The 18386-nt window shown below is 45.7% G+C and overlaps 2 protein-coding genes across 6 annotated transcripts in view; both read left to right on the forward strand.

Moving 5' to 3' along the window:
- Window positions 1-3441, forward strand: part of klhdc3 (kelch domain containing 3) — an 85967-nt gene extending 82526 nt beyond the window's left edge. For 3 of the 4 annotated variants that reach the window (XM_081351757.1, XM_081351755.1, XM_081351756.1), the window contains exon 11: window positions 2091-3441. In XM_081351757.1, coding sequence (XP_081207883.1) covers window positions 2091-2157 — 67 coding nt within the window. In that variant the 3' untranslated portion in view covers window positions 2158-3441. Of the gene's footprint in view, window positions 1-588; window positions 930-2090 lie in introns of all 4 variants that reach the window. The other variant, XR_014029119.1, reaches the window with a different exon arrangement.
- Window positions 3442-9464: 6023 nt separating this feature from the next.
- npas4l (neuronal PAS domain protein 4 like) lies at window positions 9465-17353 on the forward strand. Of its 2 annotated transcripts, XM_081350540.1 has the most exons (9): window positions 9465-9592; window positions 9752-9813; window positions 10570-10733; window positions 10841-10995; window positions 11379-11475; window positions 11670-11880; window positions 12218-12327; window positions 12805-12940; window positions 15834-17353. In XM_081350540.1, exons 2-9 carry the CDS (start codon window positions 9764-9766, stop codon window positions 16729-16731), a joined length of 1821 nt encoding a protein of 606 aa, XP_081206666.1. In that variant the 5' UTR covers window positions 9465-9592; window positions 9752-9763; the 3' UTR covers window positions 16732-17353. The 2 variants fall into 2 exon arrangements, with proteins under 2 accessions (XP_081206666.1, XP_081206665.1); XM_081350539.1 differs by having other exon boundaries at window positions 9465-9813.
- The last annotated feature ends 1033 nt before the right edge of the window (window positions 17354-18386 follow it).

The raw sequence follows: 18386 nt of genomic DNA on the forward strand, positions 1-18386 counted from the left end.
CACGCACACACACACACACACACACACACACACACACACACACACACACACACACACACACACACACACTCTCTCACACACACACACACACACACACACACACACACACACACACACACATCCACACACACACACACACACACACACACATCCACACACACACAGACACTCTCTCACCCACACACACACACACACACACGCACACACACACACACTCTCAAGCGCACACACACACTCTGTATACATCAAACATCCTTATTTTCAATATTCTAATATTCTTCAGTTTATAGTGTCTGGCTCCAGTGAGATGAATCTGTCCATGAATATTGTTTATCATTTTGTTAAAAGCACAACATTCCCGCTGTTTCTTTGCTGTCAGAACTATGAAACGGTTTCAGTAGTTTTAATAGTTCAGTAGTTCTACTTTTACATTTACATTTATTCATTTAGCAGAAGCTTTTATCCAAAGCAACTTACAAATGAGAGCAATAGAAGCATTTAAAGTAACAGTAGGACGACAATATGCAAGTGCTATGACCCTTCCAGTTTAGTCTAATGCAGTGTATGCTTTTTGTTTTTTATAAATAGAAATAGAAGAGAAGAGAAGAGAAAGTGTTAGTATTTATGGATCAAGTGTTGCTGAAAAAGAAGCGTCTTCAGCCGTTTCTTGAGACTCAGAGGCTCTGGTGGAGTCGGATCATTCCTCCCGCTAACCCCGATTTAGAGATCATTATATTCTCTGGCTGACCTTGATGGAGTTATGGATGACGAGCCTAGCTGAATGGAGAAGTTGTGGTCTAGGGTTGGGTTGGTCGGGACCACGAGTAGCTCAAGGTTGAGTTGAAGGTGATGGTCCTTCATCCAGCAGTAAATGTCTGTCGGGCCGAGATGCGAGTGGCTCCCGTTGGATCATCCGGCTGGAATGAGAGGTAGAGTTGTGTGTCGTCAGCATAACAGTGATGGGAAAAGCCATGTTTCTGAATGACAGATCCCAGTGATGTCATGTAGATGGAGAAGAGAAGCGGTCCCGGCACTGAGCCCTGAGGCACTCCAGTAGCTCGTCAGTTCTGTAGTCAGTCGTTTTATGAGTGGTCAGGCACATCTGTGGGGAGCTTCTGAATGTCACACAGATAGAGGACAGTCTGAACTGATGCTAATAACAAATCTGACGAAGATCACGCCAAAGTGGAGTTTGTCATAAAATGCTATGTTTTATGGACACATTGGTGTTTGGTTGTGTTTTCAGTGTAATGCCTTGAAGGCACTCACAGAGTTTTGGGGCAGCAGTTCATCTCCAGACCTTGCCAGGAAAAATGTATGGATTTTGTGTTAAAAACTAAACCGTTATCGTTTAACGCATCATCGAGACTCTGAGGCTGTAACTCTGCAACGCTTATATTGACACCAAACTCTCAAATTTAATGACTAGTGATTCTATTTAAGATTTATCAGACATTTCGACTACAATTCTCTGTAATGACTGGTTGTTGCAGTTGCTGTGATGATTTGTTCATATCTCATGCCTGGTTTGTGTTCGGCCTCTTTATTTGCCGTTTGCAGCTTTATTTAATTCTGCAGTCAGATTTATTAGTTCGGTAGTCAGAACTATTAGTTTTATAACTATTAGTTTTAATCTTATCTAACATAAAGACAAACAGGCCATAAACAGTAGCTGATGTAGAGATGTGAATATCTCTGATAATGACTCTCTGAATCCAGAATCTGAACGTGATTGTGTGTGTGCTGGTGTTTAAGGCCTGTTTCTGAAGGTGTGTGTGTTTAACTAGAGCTGGTGTGTGTGTGTGTGTGTGTGTGTATGTAGGAGACGCTCGTCTGATAGTGATGGAGAACACAACTGGTCAAGTGGCGTCTTATCTTAATGAGTCTAACGAGAGCCGGCACACATCCGGCCTCCTGCAGGGACACAAATCCCTTTAGCATGCCTGCGCTCAGTGTGTGTGTGTGTGTGTGTGTGTGTGTGTGTGTGTGTTCTCAAGTGGAAGCTGACAGCCATGACCACGAACAGTAACATCAGTCGGCCCATATTCTCCTCTAACTGTGTGTGTGTGTGTGTGTGTGTGTGTTCTCAGGTGGGAGCTGACGGCCATGACCACGAACAGTAACATCAGTCGGCCCATATTCTCATCTCACGGCTGACCCGTCGGAGTCTCTTCACGTGTGGATCCGGATCCCAGTTCTCCATCGGTCCTGCTGTGGCGAAGGCCTTTTCCCAGTTTGATTCGCCACTGTTTGAACTTCTGCGGAGAAACGGACCTTCACGCTTTTAAACCAGTCCAATTCTTCATCAGTGTTACAGTGTTTTAATGAGAATCTGGAGTGAAATGAAGGTCATTTAACCTGTAATCTGTCATTTCTCTGCTTGTGTGTTCAGATTGCTGGTTTATATGCAAGACTTTCGTTACGCTCCGCACATATCAGAGGAGACACACACCATCCTTTCTGTTTTCCCACATTGCTTCTGACAATAAAACTCCACAATCAATAGACAGGAGAAGATTCCCTCTGCATGCGTGCGTCCCTCAGGATCCGCACGGAAAAACTCTTCGTCTTTACAGACTCAAAGACATGATGTTGTGAAAGATTACAGTATGTTTTCTCATTTACTCAATGGCAGCGAAAGATGTTTCACTTCAGAGCAAATCGGCACGATCTAATAAACACCTCAAGGGTTTTCCAGCAAACGGGAATGAATCTGAATCTGAATTTCTTCCACAAACCCAGCGTTGAAATGACAGTCTGGATGTCCTCAGCCTGCAAACATCCATCACATCTGGACTGTTCGATTGGTCTCAGTGTTGGTATTGATAGATATGATGGTGCCAAAGCTGAAGCTCATGCTTTATTCCCGTGGGACTCTCCGGCGTCTCGTCCAGTGCCTGATGTTCCTCTGGACACTTCAGATCTTCACAAGCTCTCGAGTCGAAGCACACACAGTTTCAATGGCCTCTGCTCGGACTGGATTTGAAATATGTTTTATTAGAGATTTTATTGTTTGAATATCCGACACCAAACTGTCATAATGAATATTGCAACTTTCCTCAACCGTTTCCCCTCGTCAGGAAGAATGACCTGGTGAAAACATGAAGTCCTAAAATCAAATCAAGTGCATTTTCACACTGATGTGTAGCTGACAGATGGGATGGATGATGGGTTAGTGACGTGCTGCTTTAAAGAGTCATTCGGATCCACGATGGTGTTGCTAACATGCTAAAGTAGGAACGAAGGAAAGCTTGTGTTGTGATCGGTGTGAACGCTGCGGTTCGGAGTCTTTCCCTCCAGCTGTTGACGTTTGGAAACGACACATGATTCCTCAGTGGCGGATGAATCTTTTCCACAAGTCACGACTCGATCAATGTTGTAAACGGGTTTTCAATGGGATCTTTTGAATTTCCTAAACAATAAAGTTGATGATAATTTTGCCTTTTGTCTGCTTAAATGTACAGGAGTAAGACAAGTGTGTCTATATAAAAAGCGCACCAAGAATTAGTTCAATTTGAACAATTTTGAGAAGAAGAGATTAAATAAAACTTATTTTTAAATGAGCACTTATTCCTCTATAATAATTTTTTTTTTTTTTCTGAGATTCACTTTTTTGAAGTTTACACGGAGATGATCACGTTTTTCAAAAATTTTCACAACTTGCACATTGGAGTGTGTGTTCTCGAGCACGAAACACTGTTGTGCAAATGAATGGCCAGAACGCATTAAAAGTTTCTGTTTTCTGTGAGAACGGTGTGTGTTAGCGGCCCCTAAGTTAATAACTAATGATCTTTACTACAGAATAACTTAAAGTTCAATAACTTTATTCTAGATCTGCTGTAAAGCCTAAACAATCTCTGTTACTGTAATCTCCTGTTCTCACTGTAAAGCTGCTTTAAACCATCTATATTGTTAAAGCGCTGTATAAATGAAGGAGACTTGACATGAGTGTATTAATCCACAGAGTTTTAGTTTGGCCTTTTTGCAGGATCATCCTGGAATTTTCTCCCAGTACAGACCCATTCCTTCGTCTGATGTCCAGCACAGACTCGTCTTCATCTCAGGGGTCCGTCATGATCAGGGTAAGGCTCTCGGTGATGTGTCTCTACTCTCTCGCTCGAAGCGTGATTGATTTGGCCGATCTCTCGGTGGACGTGACCTTAATGGGCTTCTATTGAGCAGAGGTTTTGAAAGCTAAAGGTTAAGAGCGTGTGGAACTATGATCGGACGAAACACACCTGTTGGCCTCCTCGTTTTCACAGGACGCTTCAACTTGTGCTTCAGCTCGACGCTAATGGCCACGGGCGTCTGGGCTCAATCTCTCTCTGGGGACGAGCTTCTCCAGACCCAAACACAGCATTAAACTCATGTCGTGTCAGTAAAGCTAATGTCGTGTCATGAGCTCGGGTTGTTTTGACCTGAGCCGCTCGATGGAGTCCAACGCCAACGACTGATGATTCTCCTCTGACGGATCATTACTCCAGTCCGATCACTCAATCTTTCCATGTATCGTAGCATAGAAATCTGGTTTTCTTTCATTCGAGATGCGTCTAACTCTAAATGGAAAGGAACTTGTTATAATTGAGACGTTGACAAACACACGTAGATGAATATCTGATGTTTGACGTCACATTCGTCTTCCTCAGTGTTTCTGCCTTGTTTTTCAGCACAAAATCTAAACATTCTTAAATGTACATTCTAACTCGATCAGTGCACACTAAACCCAGAGCTCGATCAGTGCACACTAAACCCAGAGCTCGATCAGTGCTCACTAAACCCAGAGCTCGATCAGTGCTCACTAAACCCAGAGCTCGATCAGTGCTCACTAAACCCAGAGCTCGATCAGTGCTCACTAAACCCAGAGCTCGATCAGTGCACACTAAACCCAGAGCTCGATCAGTGCACACTAAACCCAGAGCTCGATCAGTGCACACTAAACCCAGAGCTCGATCAGTGCACACTAAACCCAGAGCTCGATCAGTGCTCACTAAACCCAGAGCTCGATCGGTGCACACTAAACCCAGAGCTCGATCAGTGCTCACTAAACCCAGAGCTCGATCAGTGCTCACTAAACCCAGAGCTCGATCAGTGCACACTAAACCCAGAGCTCGATCAGTGCACACTAAACCCAGAGCTCGATCAGTGCACACTAAACCCAGAGCTCGATCGGTGCTCACTAAACCCAGAGCTCGATCGGTGCACACTAAACCCAGAGCTCGATCAGTGCTCACTAAACCCAGAGCTCGATCAGTGCACACTAAACCCAGAGCTCGATCAGTGCACACTAAACCCAGAGCTCGATCAGTGCTCACTAAACCCAGAGCTCGATCAGTGCTCACTAAACCCAGAGCTCGATCGGTGCTCACTAAACCCAGAGCTCGATCGGTGCACACTAAACCCAGAGCTCGATCGGTGCTCACTAAACCCAGAGCTCGATCGGTGCACACTAAACCCAGAGCTCGATCAGTGCTCACTAAACCCAGAGCTCGATCGGTGCACACTAAACCCAGAGCTCGATCAGTGCTCACTAAACCCAGAGCTCGATCAGTGCTCACTAAACCCAGAGCTCGATCGGTGCTCACTAAACCCAGAGCTCGATCGGTGCACACTAAACCCAGAGCTCGATCGGTGCACACTAAACCCAGAGCTCGATCAGTGTTCACTAAACCCAGAGCTCGATCAGTGCACACTAAACCCAGAGCTCGATCAGTGCTCACTAAACCCAGAGCTCGATCGGTGCACACTAAACCCAGAGCTCGATCGGTGCACACTAAACCCAGAGCTCGATCGGTGCTCACTAAACCCAGAGCTCGATCGGTGCACACTAAACCCAGAGCTCAATCGGTGCTCACTAAACCCAGAGCTCGATCGGTGCTCACTAAACCCAGAGCTCGATCGGTGCTCACTAAACCCAGAGCTCGATCGGTGCTCACTAAACCCAGAGCTCGATCAGTGCACACTAAACCCAGAGCTCGATCAGTGCTCACTAAACCCAGAGCTCGATCAGTGCACACTAAACCCAGAGCTCGATTAGTGCTCACTAAACCCAGAGCTCGATCGGTGCACACTAAACCCAGAGCTCGATCGGTGCACACTAAACCCAGAGCTCGATCGGTGCTCACTAAACCCAGAGCTCGATCGGTGCTCACTAAACCCAGAGCTCGATCAGTGCTCACTAAACCCAGAGCTCGATCAGTGCACACTAAACCCAGAGCTCGATCGGTGCTCACTAAACCCAGAGCTCGATCGGTGCTCACTAAACCCAGAGCTCGATCGGTGCACACTAAACCCAGAGCTCGATCGGTGCACACTAAACCCAGAGCTCGATCGGTGCTCACTAAACCCAGAGCTCGATCGGTGCACACTAAACCCAGAGCTCGATCAGTGCTCACTAAACCCAGAGCTCGATCGGTGCTCACTAAACCCAGAGCTCGATCGGTGCTCACTAAACCCAGAGCTCGATCAGTGCACACTAAACCCAGAGCTCGATCGGTGCTCACTAAACCCAGAGCTCGATCGGTGCACACTAAACCCAGAGCTCGATCGGTGCACACTAAACCCAGAGCTCGATCAGTGTTCACTAAACCCAGAGCTCGATCGGTGCACACTAAACCCAGAGCTCGATCGGTGCTCACTAAACCCAGAGCTCGATCGGTGCACACTAAACCCAGAGCTCGATCGGTGCACGCTAAACCCAGAGCTCGATCAGTGTTCACTAAACCCAGAGCTCGATCAGTGCTCACTAAACCCAGAGCTCGATCAGTGCTCACTAAACCCAGAGCTCGATCAGTGCACACTAAACCCAGAGCTCGATCAGTGCACACTAAACCCAGAGCTCGATCAGTGCACACTAAACCCAGAGCTCGATCAGTGCTCACTAAACCCAGAGCTCGATCGGTGCACACTAAACCCAGAGCTCGATCAGTGCTCACTAAACCCAGAGCTCGATCAGTGCACACTAAACCCAGAGCTCGATCAGTGCACACTAAACCCAGAGCTCGATCAGTGCTCACTAAACCCAGAGCTCGATCAGTGCACACTAAACCCAGAGCTCGATCAGTGCTCACTAAACCCAGAGCTCGATCAGTGCTCACTAAACCCAGAGCTCGATCAGTGCTCACTAAACCCAGAGCTCGATCGGTGCTCACTAAACCCAGAGCTCGATCGGTGCACACTAAACCCAGAGCTCGATCGGTGCTCACTAAACCCAGAGCTCGATCGGTGCACACTAAACCCAGAGCTCGATCAGTGCTCACTAAACCCAGAGCTCGATCGGTGCACACTAAACCCAGAGCTCGATCAGTGCTCACTAAACCCAGAGCTCGATCAGTGCTCACTAAACCCAGAGCTCGATCGGTGCTCACTAAACCCAGAGCTCGATCAGTGCACACTAAACCCAGAGCTCGATCGGTGCACACTAAACCCAGAGCTCGATCAGTGTTCACTAAACCCAGAGCTCGATCAGTGCACACTAAACCCAGAGCTCGATCAGTGCTCACTAAACCCAGAGCTCGATCAGTGCACACTAAACCCAGAGCTCGATCGGTGCACACTAAACCCAGAGCTCGATCAGTGCTCACTAAACCCAGAGCTCGATCGGTGCACACTAAACCCAGAGCTCAATCAGTGCTCACTAAACCCAGAGCTCGATCGGTGCTCACTAAACCCAGAGCTCGATCGGTGCTCACTAAACCCAGAGCTCGATCGGTGCTCACTAAACCCAGAGCTCGATCAGTGCACACTAAACCCAGAGCTCGATCAGTGCTCACTAAACCCAGAGCTCGATCAGTGCACACTAAACCCAGAGCTCGATCAGTGCTCACTAAACCCAGAGCTCGATCGGTGCACACTAAACCCAGAGCTCGATCAGTGCACACTAAACCCAGAGCTCGATCGGTGCTCACTAAACCCAGAGCTCGATCGGTGCTCACTAAACCCAGAGCTCGATCAGTGCTCACTAAACCCAGAGCTCGATCAGTGCACACTAAACCCAGAGCTCGATCGGTGCTCACTAAACCCAGAGCTCGATCGGTGCTCACTAAACCCAGAGCTCGATCGGTGCACACTAAACCCAGAGCTCGATCGGTGCACACTAAACCCAGAGCTCGATCGGTGCTCACTAAACCCAGAGCTCGATCGGTGCACACTAAACCCAGAGCTCGATCAGTGCTCACTAAACCCAGAGCTCGATCGGTGCTCACTAAACCCAGAGCTCGATCGGTGCTCACTAAACCCAGAGCTCGATCAGTGCACACTAAACCCAGAGCTCGATCGGTGCTCACTAAACCCAGAGCTCGATCGGTGCACACTAAACCCAGAGCTCGATCGGTGCACACTAAACCCAGAGCTCGATCGGTGCACACTAAACCCAGAGCTCGATCGGTGCACACTAAACCCAGAGCTCGATCGGTGCTCACTAAACCCAGAGCTCGATCGGTGCACACTAAACCCAGAGCTCGATCGGTGCACGCTAAACCCAGAGCTCGATCAGTGTTCACTAAACCCAGAGCTCGATCGGTGCACACTAAACCCAGAGCTCGATCGGTGCACACTAAACCCAGAGCTCGATCGGTGCTCACTAAACCCAGAGCTCGATCGGTGCACACTAAACCCAGAGCTCGATCGGTGCACACTAAACCCAGAGCTCGATCGGTGCACACTAAACCCAGAGCTCGATCGGTGCACACTAAACCCAGAGCTCGATCAGTGCTCACTAAACCCAGAGCTCGATCGGTGCACACTAAACCCAGAGCTCGATCGGTGCACACTAAACCCAGAGCTCGGTCGGTGCACACTAAACCCAGAGCTCGATCGGTGCACACTAAACCCAGAGCTCGATCGGTGCACACTAAACCCAAAGCTCGATCGGTGCACACTAAACCCAGAGCTCGATCAGTGTTCACTAAACACACACCGACTGCAAGACGTCTTCAGCTTCTGCTAATCTCACACTGACGGCTGGAATACACACTTCTGCACAGATTTATCCTGTGATTAACAGAGTCAGTCTGCAGAGAATCTCCTGTGTTTGATGGACTCTAACTTCATAAAACTTCAGTGTGAGATTCCAGGCAAACGTGTGATCTTCTGATTTTAAAACACGTCTTCATTTGTCATGCGCAAGTTTGATGCGAATGTCTGCTAGTGTGTGATGGCCTGTTATAATCTCTAAACATTTACAAATTTGCCAGTTCTGATTACTTTAGTGCATTCCAGCCTTAAATCACACAAACTACACACACTGTGAATCTTTGCATGAAGCTTGAAAGATGTTCAAACCTGATGAAATGCATGAGATATTGTTTTTAGATAACAGTCAGAGTGGAATAACGAACACTTACTATTAATGATCTGTGTGTGTGTGTGTGTGTGTGTGTGTGTGTGTTTGTTTGTTTGTTGTGATGATGTCACTGGTTATTTTTACACTCTCGCGCTATAAATATCGGGTCACTCCTCGTGTCGTCACGGCTGAGTGTTTCTGGCTCAGGTCTCAGGTTGAGCTCGAGACTATATAAACACGAGAGACTCGCGGATCTCACACACACACTCTCTCTCTCTCACACACACACACACACACACTCAGCGGTCAGAGGTGAGGCGAGCTCTACAACTCTAACTCTAACTCTAACTCTATACTAACACTGACATCACACTGACATCATCGGTTTTGCATGTTATAGATGTTTTATTCAACATCAATGAACGAACGAGAAATATTTTTCCTCTGTTTCACATGGGCTTTTTGCTCCAGATCTCGGTGAGGATGAGCGTCGCGAGCGTCAGACGGAGCCAACGCGCGTCTAAACGCTTCAGGTCAGTCTCGTGCACGCGCACCGTTATGATGCGTTCATATTTACATCTTGATGAAATTGTGCTGCATGACGTCAGTTGTTAGTTTCCTAGCTTACAAAAATCTGTTCTAAGAAAGTTTTGAAGTAATTTCTGAATGTTCTCTTAATGCTTTTTCTTGGTTATGTGAACGTAAGAGAAGAGAATATCGGAATGTTTAATTTGATCGTTGCAAACATTATGGGAGCGTTACATTTTAACGCGCACTAAAATGTTTCAGAAAAACGTTCCATGAACGATGTATAAATAATGTGTGTGTGCTAACGTTTAGAGAACACTTATGTTCTATTTACTGGAAGAACGTTTGTTCATAACATTGAAAGAACCTTGACACAATGTTCCTGTTTTCTGGGTGAGTGTTTGTTGTACTTACAACTCAGTGAGCTTTAGGGAGTGTGTGCGTGTGTGTGTGTGTGTGTGTGTGTGTGTGTGCGTGTCATCAGTTCTCGTTCACAGAGACTCTATAACGCGAGTGTCTCTCACATCGGCTCAGTGTCTCTCGAACAGGATTATTACAGATCCTTCATAATAATAACTGCTGAAATCTATGAGTTAATCAGAGGGGAACGAAAAGCAACGAATGCATGTTTTGCCATAATTGATGGCCTGGGTATTTCTGAGGCTCTGAATGAGAAACTGTTAGTTGCTGATGTTGTCTGACCATGTGTGTGTGTGTGTGTGTGTGTGTGTGTGTGTGTGTGTGTGTGTGTTCTGCTGCAGGTCCACTAAAGGAGCGTCTAAAGCACGTCGGGATCTGATCAACTCTGAGATCCGGAGCCTTCGGGAGCTTCTTCCCATCGGATCCGAGGATCAGGAGCGTCTGTCGTACCTGCACTCCATGGCCCTTATCTGCACCTTCATCAGGAAGAGTGTTCTGCTCACAGGTATACACACACACACACACACACACACACACACTCCCCTCTCAGATCTGAGTCTGAATCTCTGCTTGATCTCAGATCTGAACATGATTGGTCTCTGCTTGATCCAGGTGTTGATCCAGGTGTTGCTGAGGACATCGGTGGAGGTTCTGCTCTGAACGAGAGCTTTCTTCAAGCCTTGCCTGGATTTATTGTTGCTTTGACCAAAGAGGGGAAACTGCTGTATGTGTCCGAGAACGTGGAAGAATATCTCGGCCTGTCGATGGTGGGTTTCTGTTGTTTCATATGAACTGAATTATCTGAATAATGACTTCTGTAGAGCTGCTTTACACATGAATCCGAATTAGTCGCAGATTTGACGAAGTTTGCATGTTTATCACTGTGAAGCTGCTGTGAATCTGTCCTGTATAAAGCGCTGTAGAAATAAAGCTGACTCGACTCACACAATATAGAGTTTCACAGCAGCTTTACAGTGAGAACAGGAGATTACAGTAACAGAGAGTGTTTAGGCTTTACAGCAGATCGAGAATAAAGTTATTGTCCATATAAAGTCAGTATTGACTGATTCACTTCCGTTGTGAAGATCATTATCTCTCCTCTCTCAGTGGTTATGTTGAGTGTGTGTAAGTGTGTGTTTTGTTCTCACAGGTGGATGTGCTTCAGGGAGACTCGCTCTGTGATATGATGGACAGTCGAGATGCAGAAGCGCTGAAGCTGGTTCTGAGAGATCCGGACGACTCCACAGGTGTGTGTGTGTGTGTGTGTGTCTGTGCGTGTGTGTGTGTGTGTGTGTGTGTGTGTGTGTGTGTGTGTGTGTGTGTGTGTCGGATCCCAGCGTTCTCCTGCTTGTGTGCGTGTGTGTGTATGTCGGATCCCAGCGTTCTCCTGCATGTGTGTGTCCGGATCCAGATCTGATGTGTGTGTGTGTGTGTGTCTCAGAGAGGAGTCTGGTGTGTCGGATGCACTCCTCCAAGGCCTTCCGGCTCCGGCACGGCTGCGGCTCGATGCTGGTGAAGGGACGGTTCCTGAACTCCTGTGTGTTCGTGGCTCTCTGTTCGCCCACCGCCGACAGACTGCAGGATCTGCACACACTCCACACACTCCACACACTCCACCAGCCCGACATGAGCCTCGCGCACGCACCCTGCAGGTACACACACACATCTTCTTCTTCCTCAGTGTTTCTGTCTCGTTTCCAGCTAAAATATCTAAACATTCTTAAATCAAGATACAAAATGACTAAAGATATTAAGACTTGTTTAATGAAAAATGAAGTGAGTTTGTGCTTAAAAAAGAACAAATATCTGTCAGTGGAGTCAGAAAATAATCTTGTTTTCTCTTTGAATAAAGTTTATTTTTCTGACTCCATTGGCAGATATTTGTTCCTTTTTAAGCACAAAATCACTTTATTTTTCGGACACCAAGACTTCATTATTAAGACATGAGTGATTTGATGTGTTGAATGAAGGTGTGTTGTGTTTCCGCAGTGTCTTCTTCCACCTGGGTTTCTCAGCGGAGGAGCTGATTGGTCGATCGTGGTACAGCCTCCTGCACCCTGATGACATCACGCTCGCCGCCCGTTGCCACACGACACTCCGTGAGTCCCACAAACAGGAACAAACAAACACTTTTATTCTGCAAGGATGCATTAAATAGATCAAAAGTGACAGTACAGACATTTAGAATGTTACAATTCTGTTTCAAATAAATGCTGTTCTTTTGAACTTTCTATTCATCAAAGTATTCTGAAAAATAAAACATATCACGGTTTCCACAAAAATAATAATCATAATGATAATCATAAATGTTTCTTGAGCATCAAATCATCATATTAGAGTGAGTTCTGAAGGATCATGTGACACTGAAGACTGGAGTAATGATGCTGAACATTCAGCTTTGATCACAGGAATAAATTACACTTTACTGTATTTACACTGGAATAATATTTCACTGTTTTTACTGTATTTTTGATCAAATAAATGAGCAGAAGAGACTTTTTCACAAACACTGAAGCCCAAACCTTAGACCCGCTGTGATGTAATGATCAGCTGATGTTCTGGATCTTGTCCTGCAGTGCGAGAGGAGGGCGACACACACACACAGATGCTGGTGCGACTGCAGCGCAAGGATCTGTCCTGGATCTGGATCTACACTTGTGCAACTATAGGAGCAGCCAAAGAGTCGATCTCCTGCACGAACCACGTCATCAGGTGAACATCTTCATCTTCATCTTCACCTGCTCGTTTTACTCACACAGCTTTAGTTTAGGTTATTGTATAGCACGTTTAAAAACAACGTGTGTTGGCCAAAGTTCTTTCCATTAAAACAATATTCCAACAGCATAAATAGCCAGAAATACAAACAACATTATTACACAGCTCTGTGGAATGCTTGATTCTGATTGGTCAATAGCGCCATCCAGTGGTAAGTTATTGCCAGATAACAGCCGCTGAGAACAGAAACACAGGCTCATCCGGGTCACTGAGGTCATCAGCGCTATACACTCGCTAGGAACGGGTTTTCTTTGTGGAAGTTTTGCATTTGGTGAGCTAATAAAGTATTAAAACTCAATCGAATCAATATTTTGTGTACAGTTATGTAATTATGCCATCCAGTATCGTGGACTCGCTCTCTCTTGTTTCACACAAACGCAGCGGCGGCCATTTTGTGACTATTGTTTTGTTAACTGTTGGATTATAAGATACAAACAGGTACGATTTTAAAATAGTTTAATCTGAAATCAATATCTCTGATCTCCATAATTATTTATGAGGTGAAATGCTGTGTAATAAGTGTTATAACTGTAAACCGTATCTCTTAAATGTTTGTCTAGTTTGAACTTGCCGCTGAAACTGCTCTCTCCGCGGAAGCTTTGCGTTTAAAGAGCTAATCAAAATAATATATCAATATTTTGTGTCTAATTATTTACTGATGTGGCAAGTAGCCGTGTAATAAGCGGGATAATGAACATCCAGCCGGTTGTTATCTCAGAATAAACCGTCTTCTCCGCTTTGCGTCGGGGTCCTCGTCACCCTGTCGGGTTAGTTAGAGAGAACCACTGGCTGGATGTACATTATCCCTAACTTAAACACCACACCAAACCAAAATACAATTAAAATGCAAGTCAACAGTAAAACAAGGTACAGTGTATCGGGAGAGTTTTCACAGTGCTTCACTTTTTCCACATTTTGTTATATTAATAATATAACAAAATCTTATTTCAAAATGGATTTCAAAGGTCATTATTTTCCTCAAAATTCTACAAGCAATACACCATAATGACAATGTGAAAGAAGTTTGTTTGAAATCTTAAATAAAAAACAACACTCAAAATTGAGCTCAAGTTTTTCCGGTTTCCACTGATCATCCTCGAGATGTTTCTACAACTGGATTGGAGTCCACCAGTGGTAAACTCAGCTGATTGGACATGATTTGGAAAGGCACACACCTGTCTATATAAGCTCCCACAGTTAACAGTGCAAGTCAGAGCACAAACCAAGCCATGAAGTCCAGAGAACTGTCCTCAGAGACAGAACTGTATCGAGGCCCAGATCTGGGGAAGGGTACAGACACATGTCTGCAGCGCTGAAGGTCCCCATGAGCACAGCGGCCTCCATCATCCGCTAATGGAAGAAGTGTGTAACCACCAGGGGCCTCATTTATAAAACTGTGCGTAGGATCCTTACTAAAAGTGTACGTGCGCCTGAAAGCCAAAAATGACGTACGCCCATTTTGTGCGTACGCAACGTTTATACACCAGGCCCCAGGACTCTTCCTAGAGCTGAGCGCCGGGGATTTCAAACAAACTTCTTTCACGTTGTCATTATAGGGTTTTGTTTATAGAATTTTAGGAAAATAATGAATTTAATCCATTTTGGAATAAGACTGTAACATAACAAAATGTGGAAAAAGTGAAGCACTGTGAATACATTCCGGATGCGCTGTACACTCAACTACTAGCTCAACCATAAGCCTGGGCAAGCACTAAATACGCCCTCAACCGTGATTTAAAAACAGCCAATGTAGAGCAACATCTAATATCCGGAGGCAGGTCATTAATATCCGGAGGCAGGTCATTAATATCCGGAGGCAGGTCATTAATATCCGGAGGCAGGTCATTAATATCCGGAGGCAGGTCATTAATATCCGGAGGCAGGTCATTAATATCCGGAGGCAGGTCATTAATATCCGGAGGCAGGTCATTAATATCCGGAGGCAGGTCATTAATATCCAGAGGCAGGTCATTAATATCCGGAGGCAGGTCATTAATATCCGGAGGCAGGTCATTAATATCCGGAGGCAGGTTATTAATATCCGGAGGCAGGTCATTAATATCCGGAGGCAGGTTATTAATATCCGGAGGCAGGTTATTAATATCCGGAGGCAGGTTATTAATATCAGGAGGCAGGTTATTAATATCCGGAGGCAGGTTATTAATATCCGGAGGCAGGTTATTAAAATCCGGAGGCAGGTCATTAATATCCAGAGGCAGGTCATTAATATCCGGAGGCAGGTCATTAATATCCGGAGGCAGGTTATTAATATCCGGAGGCAGGTTATTAATATCCGGAGGCAGGTTATTAATATCCGGAGGCAGGTCATTAATATCCGGAGGCAGGTTATTAATATCCGGAGGCAGGTCATTAATATCCGGAGGCAGGTTATTCCAGAGGCGGGGGCAGCAACTGAAGATCCCCTTTGGACTTTTGCTGAGATTTAGGGATCTTTAAAAGGGATGTTTGAGATGACCAATATATATATATATATAAATAAAAATTCTGTACCATCCATAGTTTAATTTCTTTAATTTAATGCAGTGCCATCATCATCATCTTCAATGGAAGATATAGTTGAGTATCATCTGCATAACAATGATACGCAACATTATATTTTTGACAAATAAAGCTGAGTGGTAACCTTTACAAAGAAAACAATATAGGCCCCAGAACTGAACCCTGTGGAACCCCACAACTACTGATTACAGAATCTGAGGAATAATTACACAGTTGTTCTACAGAGCGTCTGTCCTGCAAGTAAGAATAAATGTGAAAGATGTGATGTGAGATGTGTGTGTCTCAGTAACTCATGATCTTCCATCTGCAGTGAAACGGAGGCCGTCTATCTCAAACACAAGCTGTACGGCAGCACTCCGGTGTCTCCGGGTCCGATGGCAGGAGAGATGCGGATCAAGAACGGGAGCAGCTCGGAGACCGGCTTCTTCCCCACGCCGCCATACAGCCCCACTTCCTGCCACTCCTCCGACTTCCTGTCTGACGACTTCCTGTCCTCCGGCCTCAGTGCTCTGGAGCAGCTGGTGAGCGACTCGCGCTTCTGCCCGTCAGCGTTTGCTGCGTCTCATCCGTACGACGACGCCGCTCCTGCCATGTGTGTGCCGGACTCTCACCTGGTGCCCGTGTGTGTGCCGGACTCTCACCGGGTGCCCGTGTGTGTGCCGGACTCTCACCTGGTGCCCGTGTGTGTGCCGGACTCTCACCTGGTGCCCTTGTGTGTGCCGGACTCTCACCGGGTGCCCGTGTGTGTGCCAGACTCTCACCTGGTGCCCGTGTGTGTGCCGGACTCTCACCTGGTGCCCTTGTGTGTGCCGGACTCTCACCGGGTGCCCGTGTGTGTGCCGGACTCTCACCGGGTGCCCGTGTGTGTACCTGCGCTGGACGCGAGCGAGATCCCGGAGCACTTCCTGTTCGGGCCGGATCTGACGCCGGAGCCCTCGCCCTCCGTGGACACACACACACACTTCCTCTACGGCCCGCCGGACTCCGGCACACTGGACACACATACACACTCGCTGGCCCATCAGATCCGCTCACTGGACACACACTGGCCACTGCTGGACGAGACGGTGATCGACGGGATCTTGCGGGATCTGGACGCGATCAGACACTCAGGGTGTGTGTGTGACGGGCTTGCGGTCAGACACTCAGGGTGTGTGTGTGACGGCCCCTCGCATCTCCAGCACTGCCTGTACGCCGCCATACAGTAGATCCGGTCATGTGATGCTTACGGAAGAATACACACTAACTGAAGTCCGTGACTTGCTCTAGTAACCCAGTATGGCATATTGCCATGGCAACCAGTGGCTGGTTTCCGTGGTGATTTGATGAGGTGTTGGTGAGAGCAGATTTCTCGTCATTTCTCAAGAATAATTTATAAAGCTGCAGTGTTTTATGTGAATTGTTTTAAGTCTTAACATTTACCACCACACCGCAAATGATTTGAAAAATATCTGCTGATGGGGTCATTAAAATAATCTTGATTTTGAAGTTTAATTTTCTGTCTCCATTGGCAGATATTTGTTCTTGTTTTAAACAGTTTTTCAAGACTTAATATCTTCAGTCATTCTGCTTCTCCAGTAAATGTATCTTGATTTAAGGATGTTTAGATATTGTTGTTGTAAACGATTCAATAATAAGCTGCACTTAACTGAATCTACCTCATCAAATCACTGTATTTATTTTCTGTACTTGAACAGAAATCTCACTCCACGAATGAATGTAAAGTTTCTCTTGCCGACTGTCAGAATAATCTATAATGTTTAGAGCTTATTTATATATTCTTGCTCTGTTTCTATTTTTGTATGTAATGTAAATAAAGTTAAGAGAAGTAAAACTGTGGTCTGTTTTCTGGTCAGTCATAATATATATATATAAGTCCTGTTTAATATATACACTGTATATATACACGTAAAATCATGATGTTTATAATATCTTCATGTCTCATAGTCGCATTTATCATGTTAGAGCTGGACAATAATAAGTAACATTTTGCAACAAAATAAAACATCAGGCAGAGATTTGCCATATAGTATATGTAACCCTCTTTCTGCGCGCTTACTGGTCTCTAACACCGTCGCTGCTACTCTGCGCTGTTTTGTGTATGTTCGTGAGTGTTGTGTATGTTTGTGGGTGTTGTGTATGTTTGTGGCTGTTGTGTATGTTCGTGGGTGTTGTGTATGTTCGTGGGTGTTATGTATGTTTGTGGCTGTTGTGTATGTTTGTGGCTGTTGTGTATGTTTGTGGCTGTTGTGTATGTTTGTGGGTATTGTGTATGTTTGTGGGTGTTGTGTATGTTTGTGGCTGTTGTGTATGTTTGTGGGTGTTGTGTATGTTCGTGAGTGTTGTGTATGTTCGTGGGTGTTGTGTATGTTCGTGGGTGTTGTGTATGTTTGTGGCTGTTGTGTATGTTCATGGGTGTTGTGTATGTTTGTGGGTGTTGTGTATGTTCGTGAGTGTTGTGTATGTTTGTGGGTGTTGTGTATGTTCGTGAGTGTTGTGTATGTTTGTGGCTGTTGTGTATGTTTGTGGGTGTTGTGTATGTTCGTGAGTGTTGTGTATGTTCGTGGGTGTTGTGTATGTTCGTGGGTGTTGTGTATGTTTGTGGCTGTTGTGTATGTTCGTGGGTGTTGTGTATGTTTGTGGGTGTTGTGTATGTTCGTGGGTGTTGTGTATGTTTGTGGCTGTTGTGTATGTTCGTGGGTGTTGTGTATGTTTGTGGGTGTTGTGTATGTTCGTGAGTGTTGTGTATGTTTGTGGCTGTTGTGTATGTTTGTGGGTGTTGTGTATGTTCGTGAGTGTTGTGTATGTTCGTGGGTGTTGTGTATGTTCGTGGGTGTTGTGTATGTTTGTGGCTGTTGTGTAT

The sequence above is a fragment of the Scardinius erythrophthalmus genome, assembly GCF_964197995.2.
Source record: "Scardinius erythrophthalmus genome assembly, chromosome: 21".
NCBI classification, from domain to species: domain Eukaryota; kingdom Metazoa; phylum Chordata; class Actinopteri; order Cypriniformes; family Leuciscidae; genus Scardinius; species Scardinius erythrophthalmus.

Excerpts from the sequence above, each read along its gene's own strand:
- npas4l (XM_081350539.1), top strand. The coding sequence starts at position 9,734 with ATGGGCTTTTTGCTCCAGATCTCGGTGAGGATGAGCGTCGCGAGCGTC. Across the intron at positions 10,996-11,378 it reads AATATCTCGGCCTGTCGATG|GTGGATGTGCTTCAGGGAGA; the intron begins GTGGGTTTCTGT and ends TTGTTCTCACAG. Across the intron at positions 11,881-12,217 it reads CTCGCGCACGCACCCTGCAG|TGTCTTCTTCCACCTGGGTT; the intron begins GTACACACACAC and ends GTGTTTCCGCAG.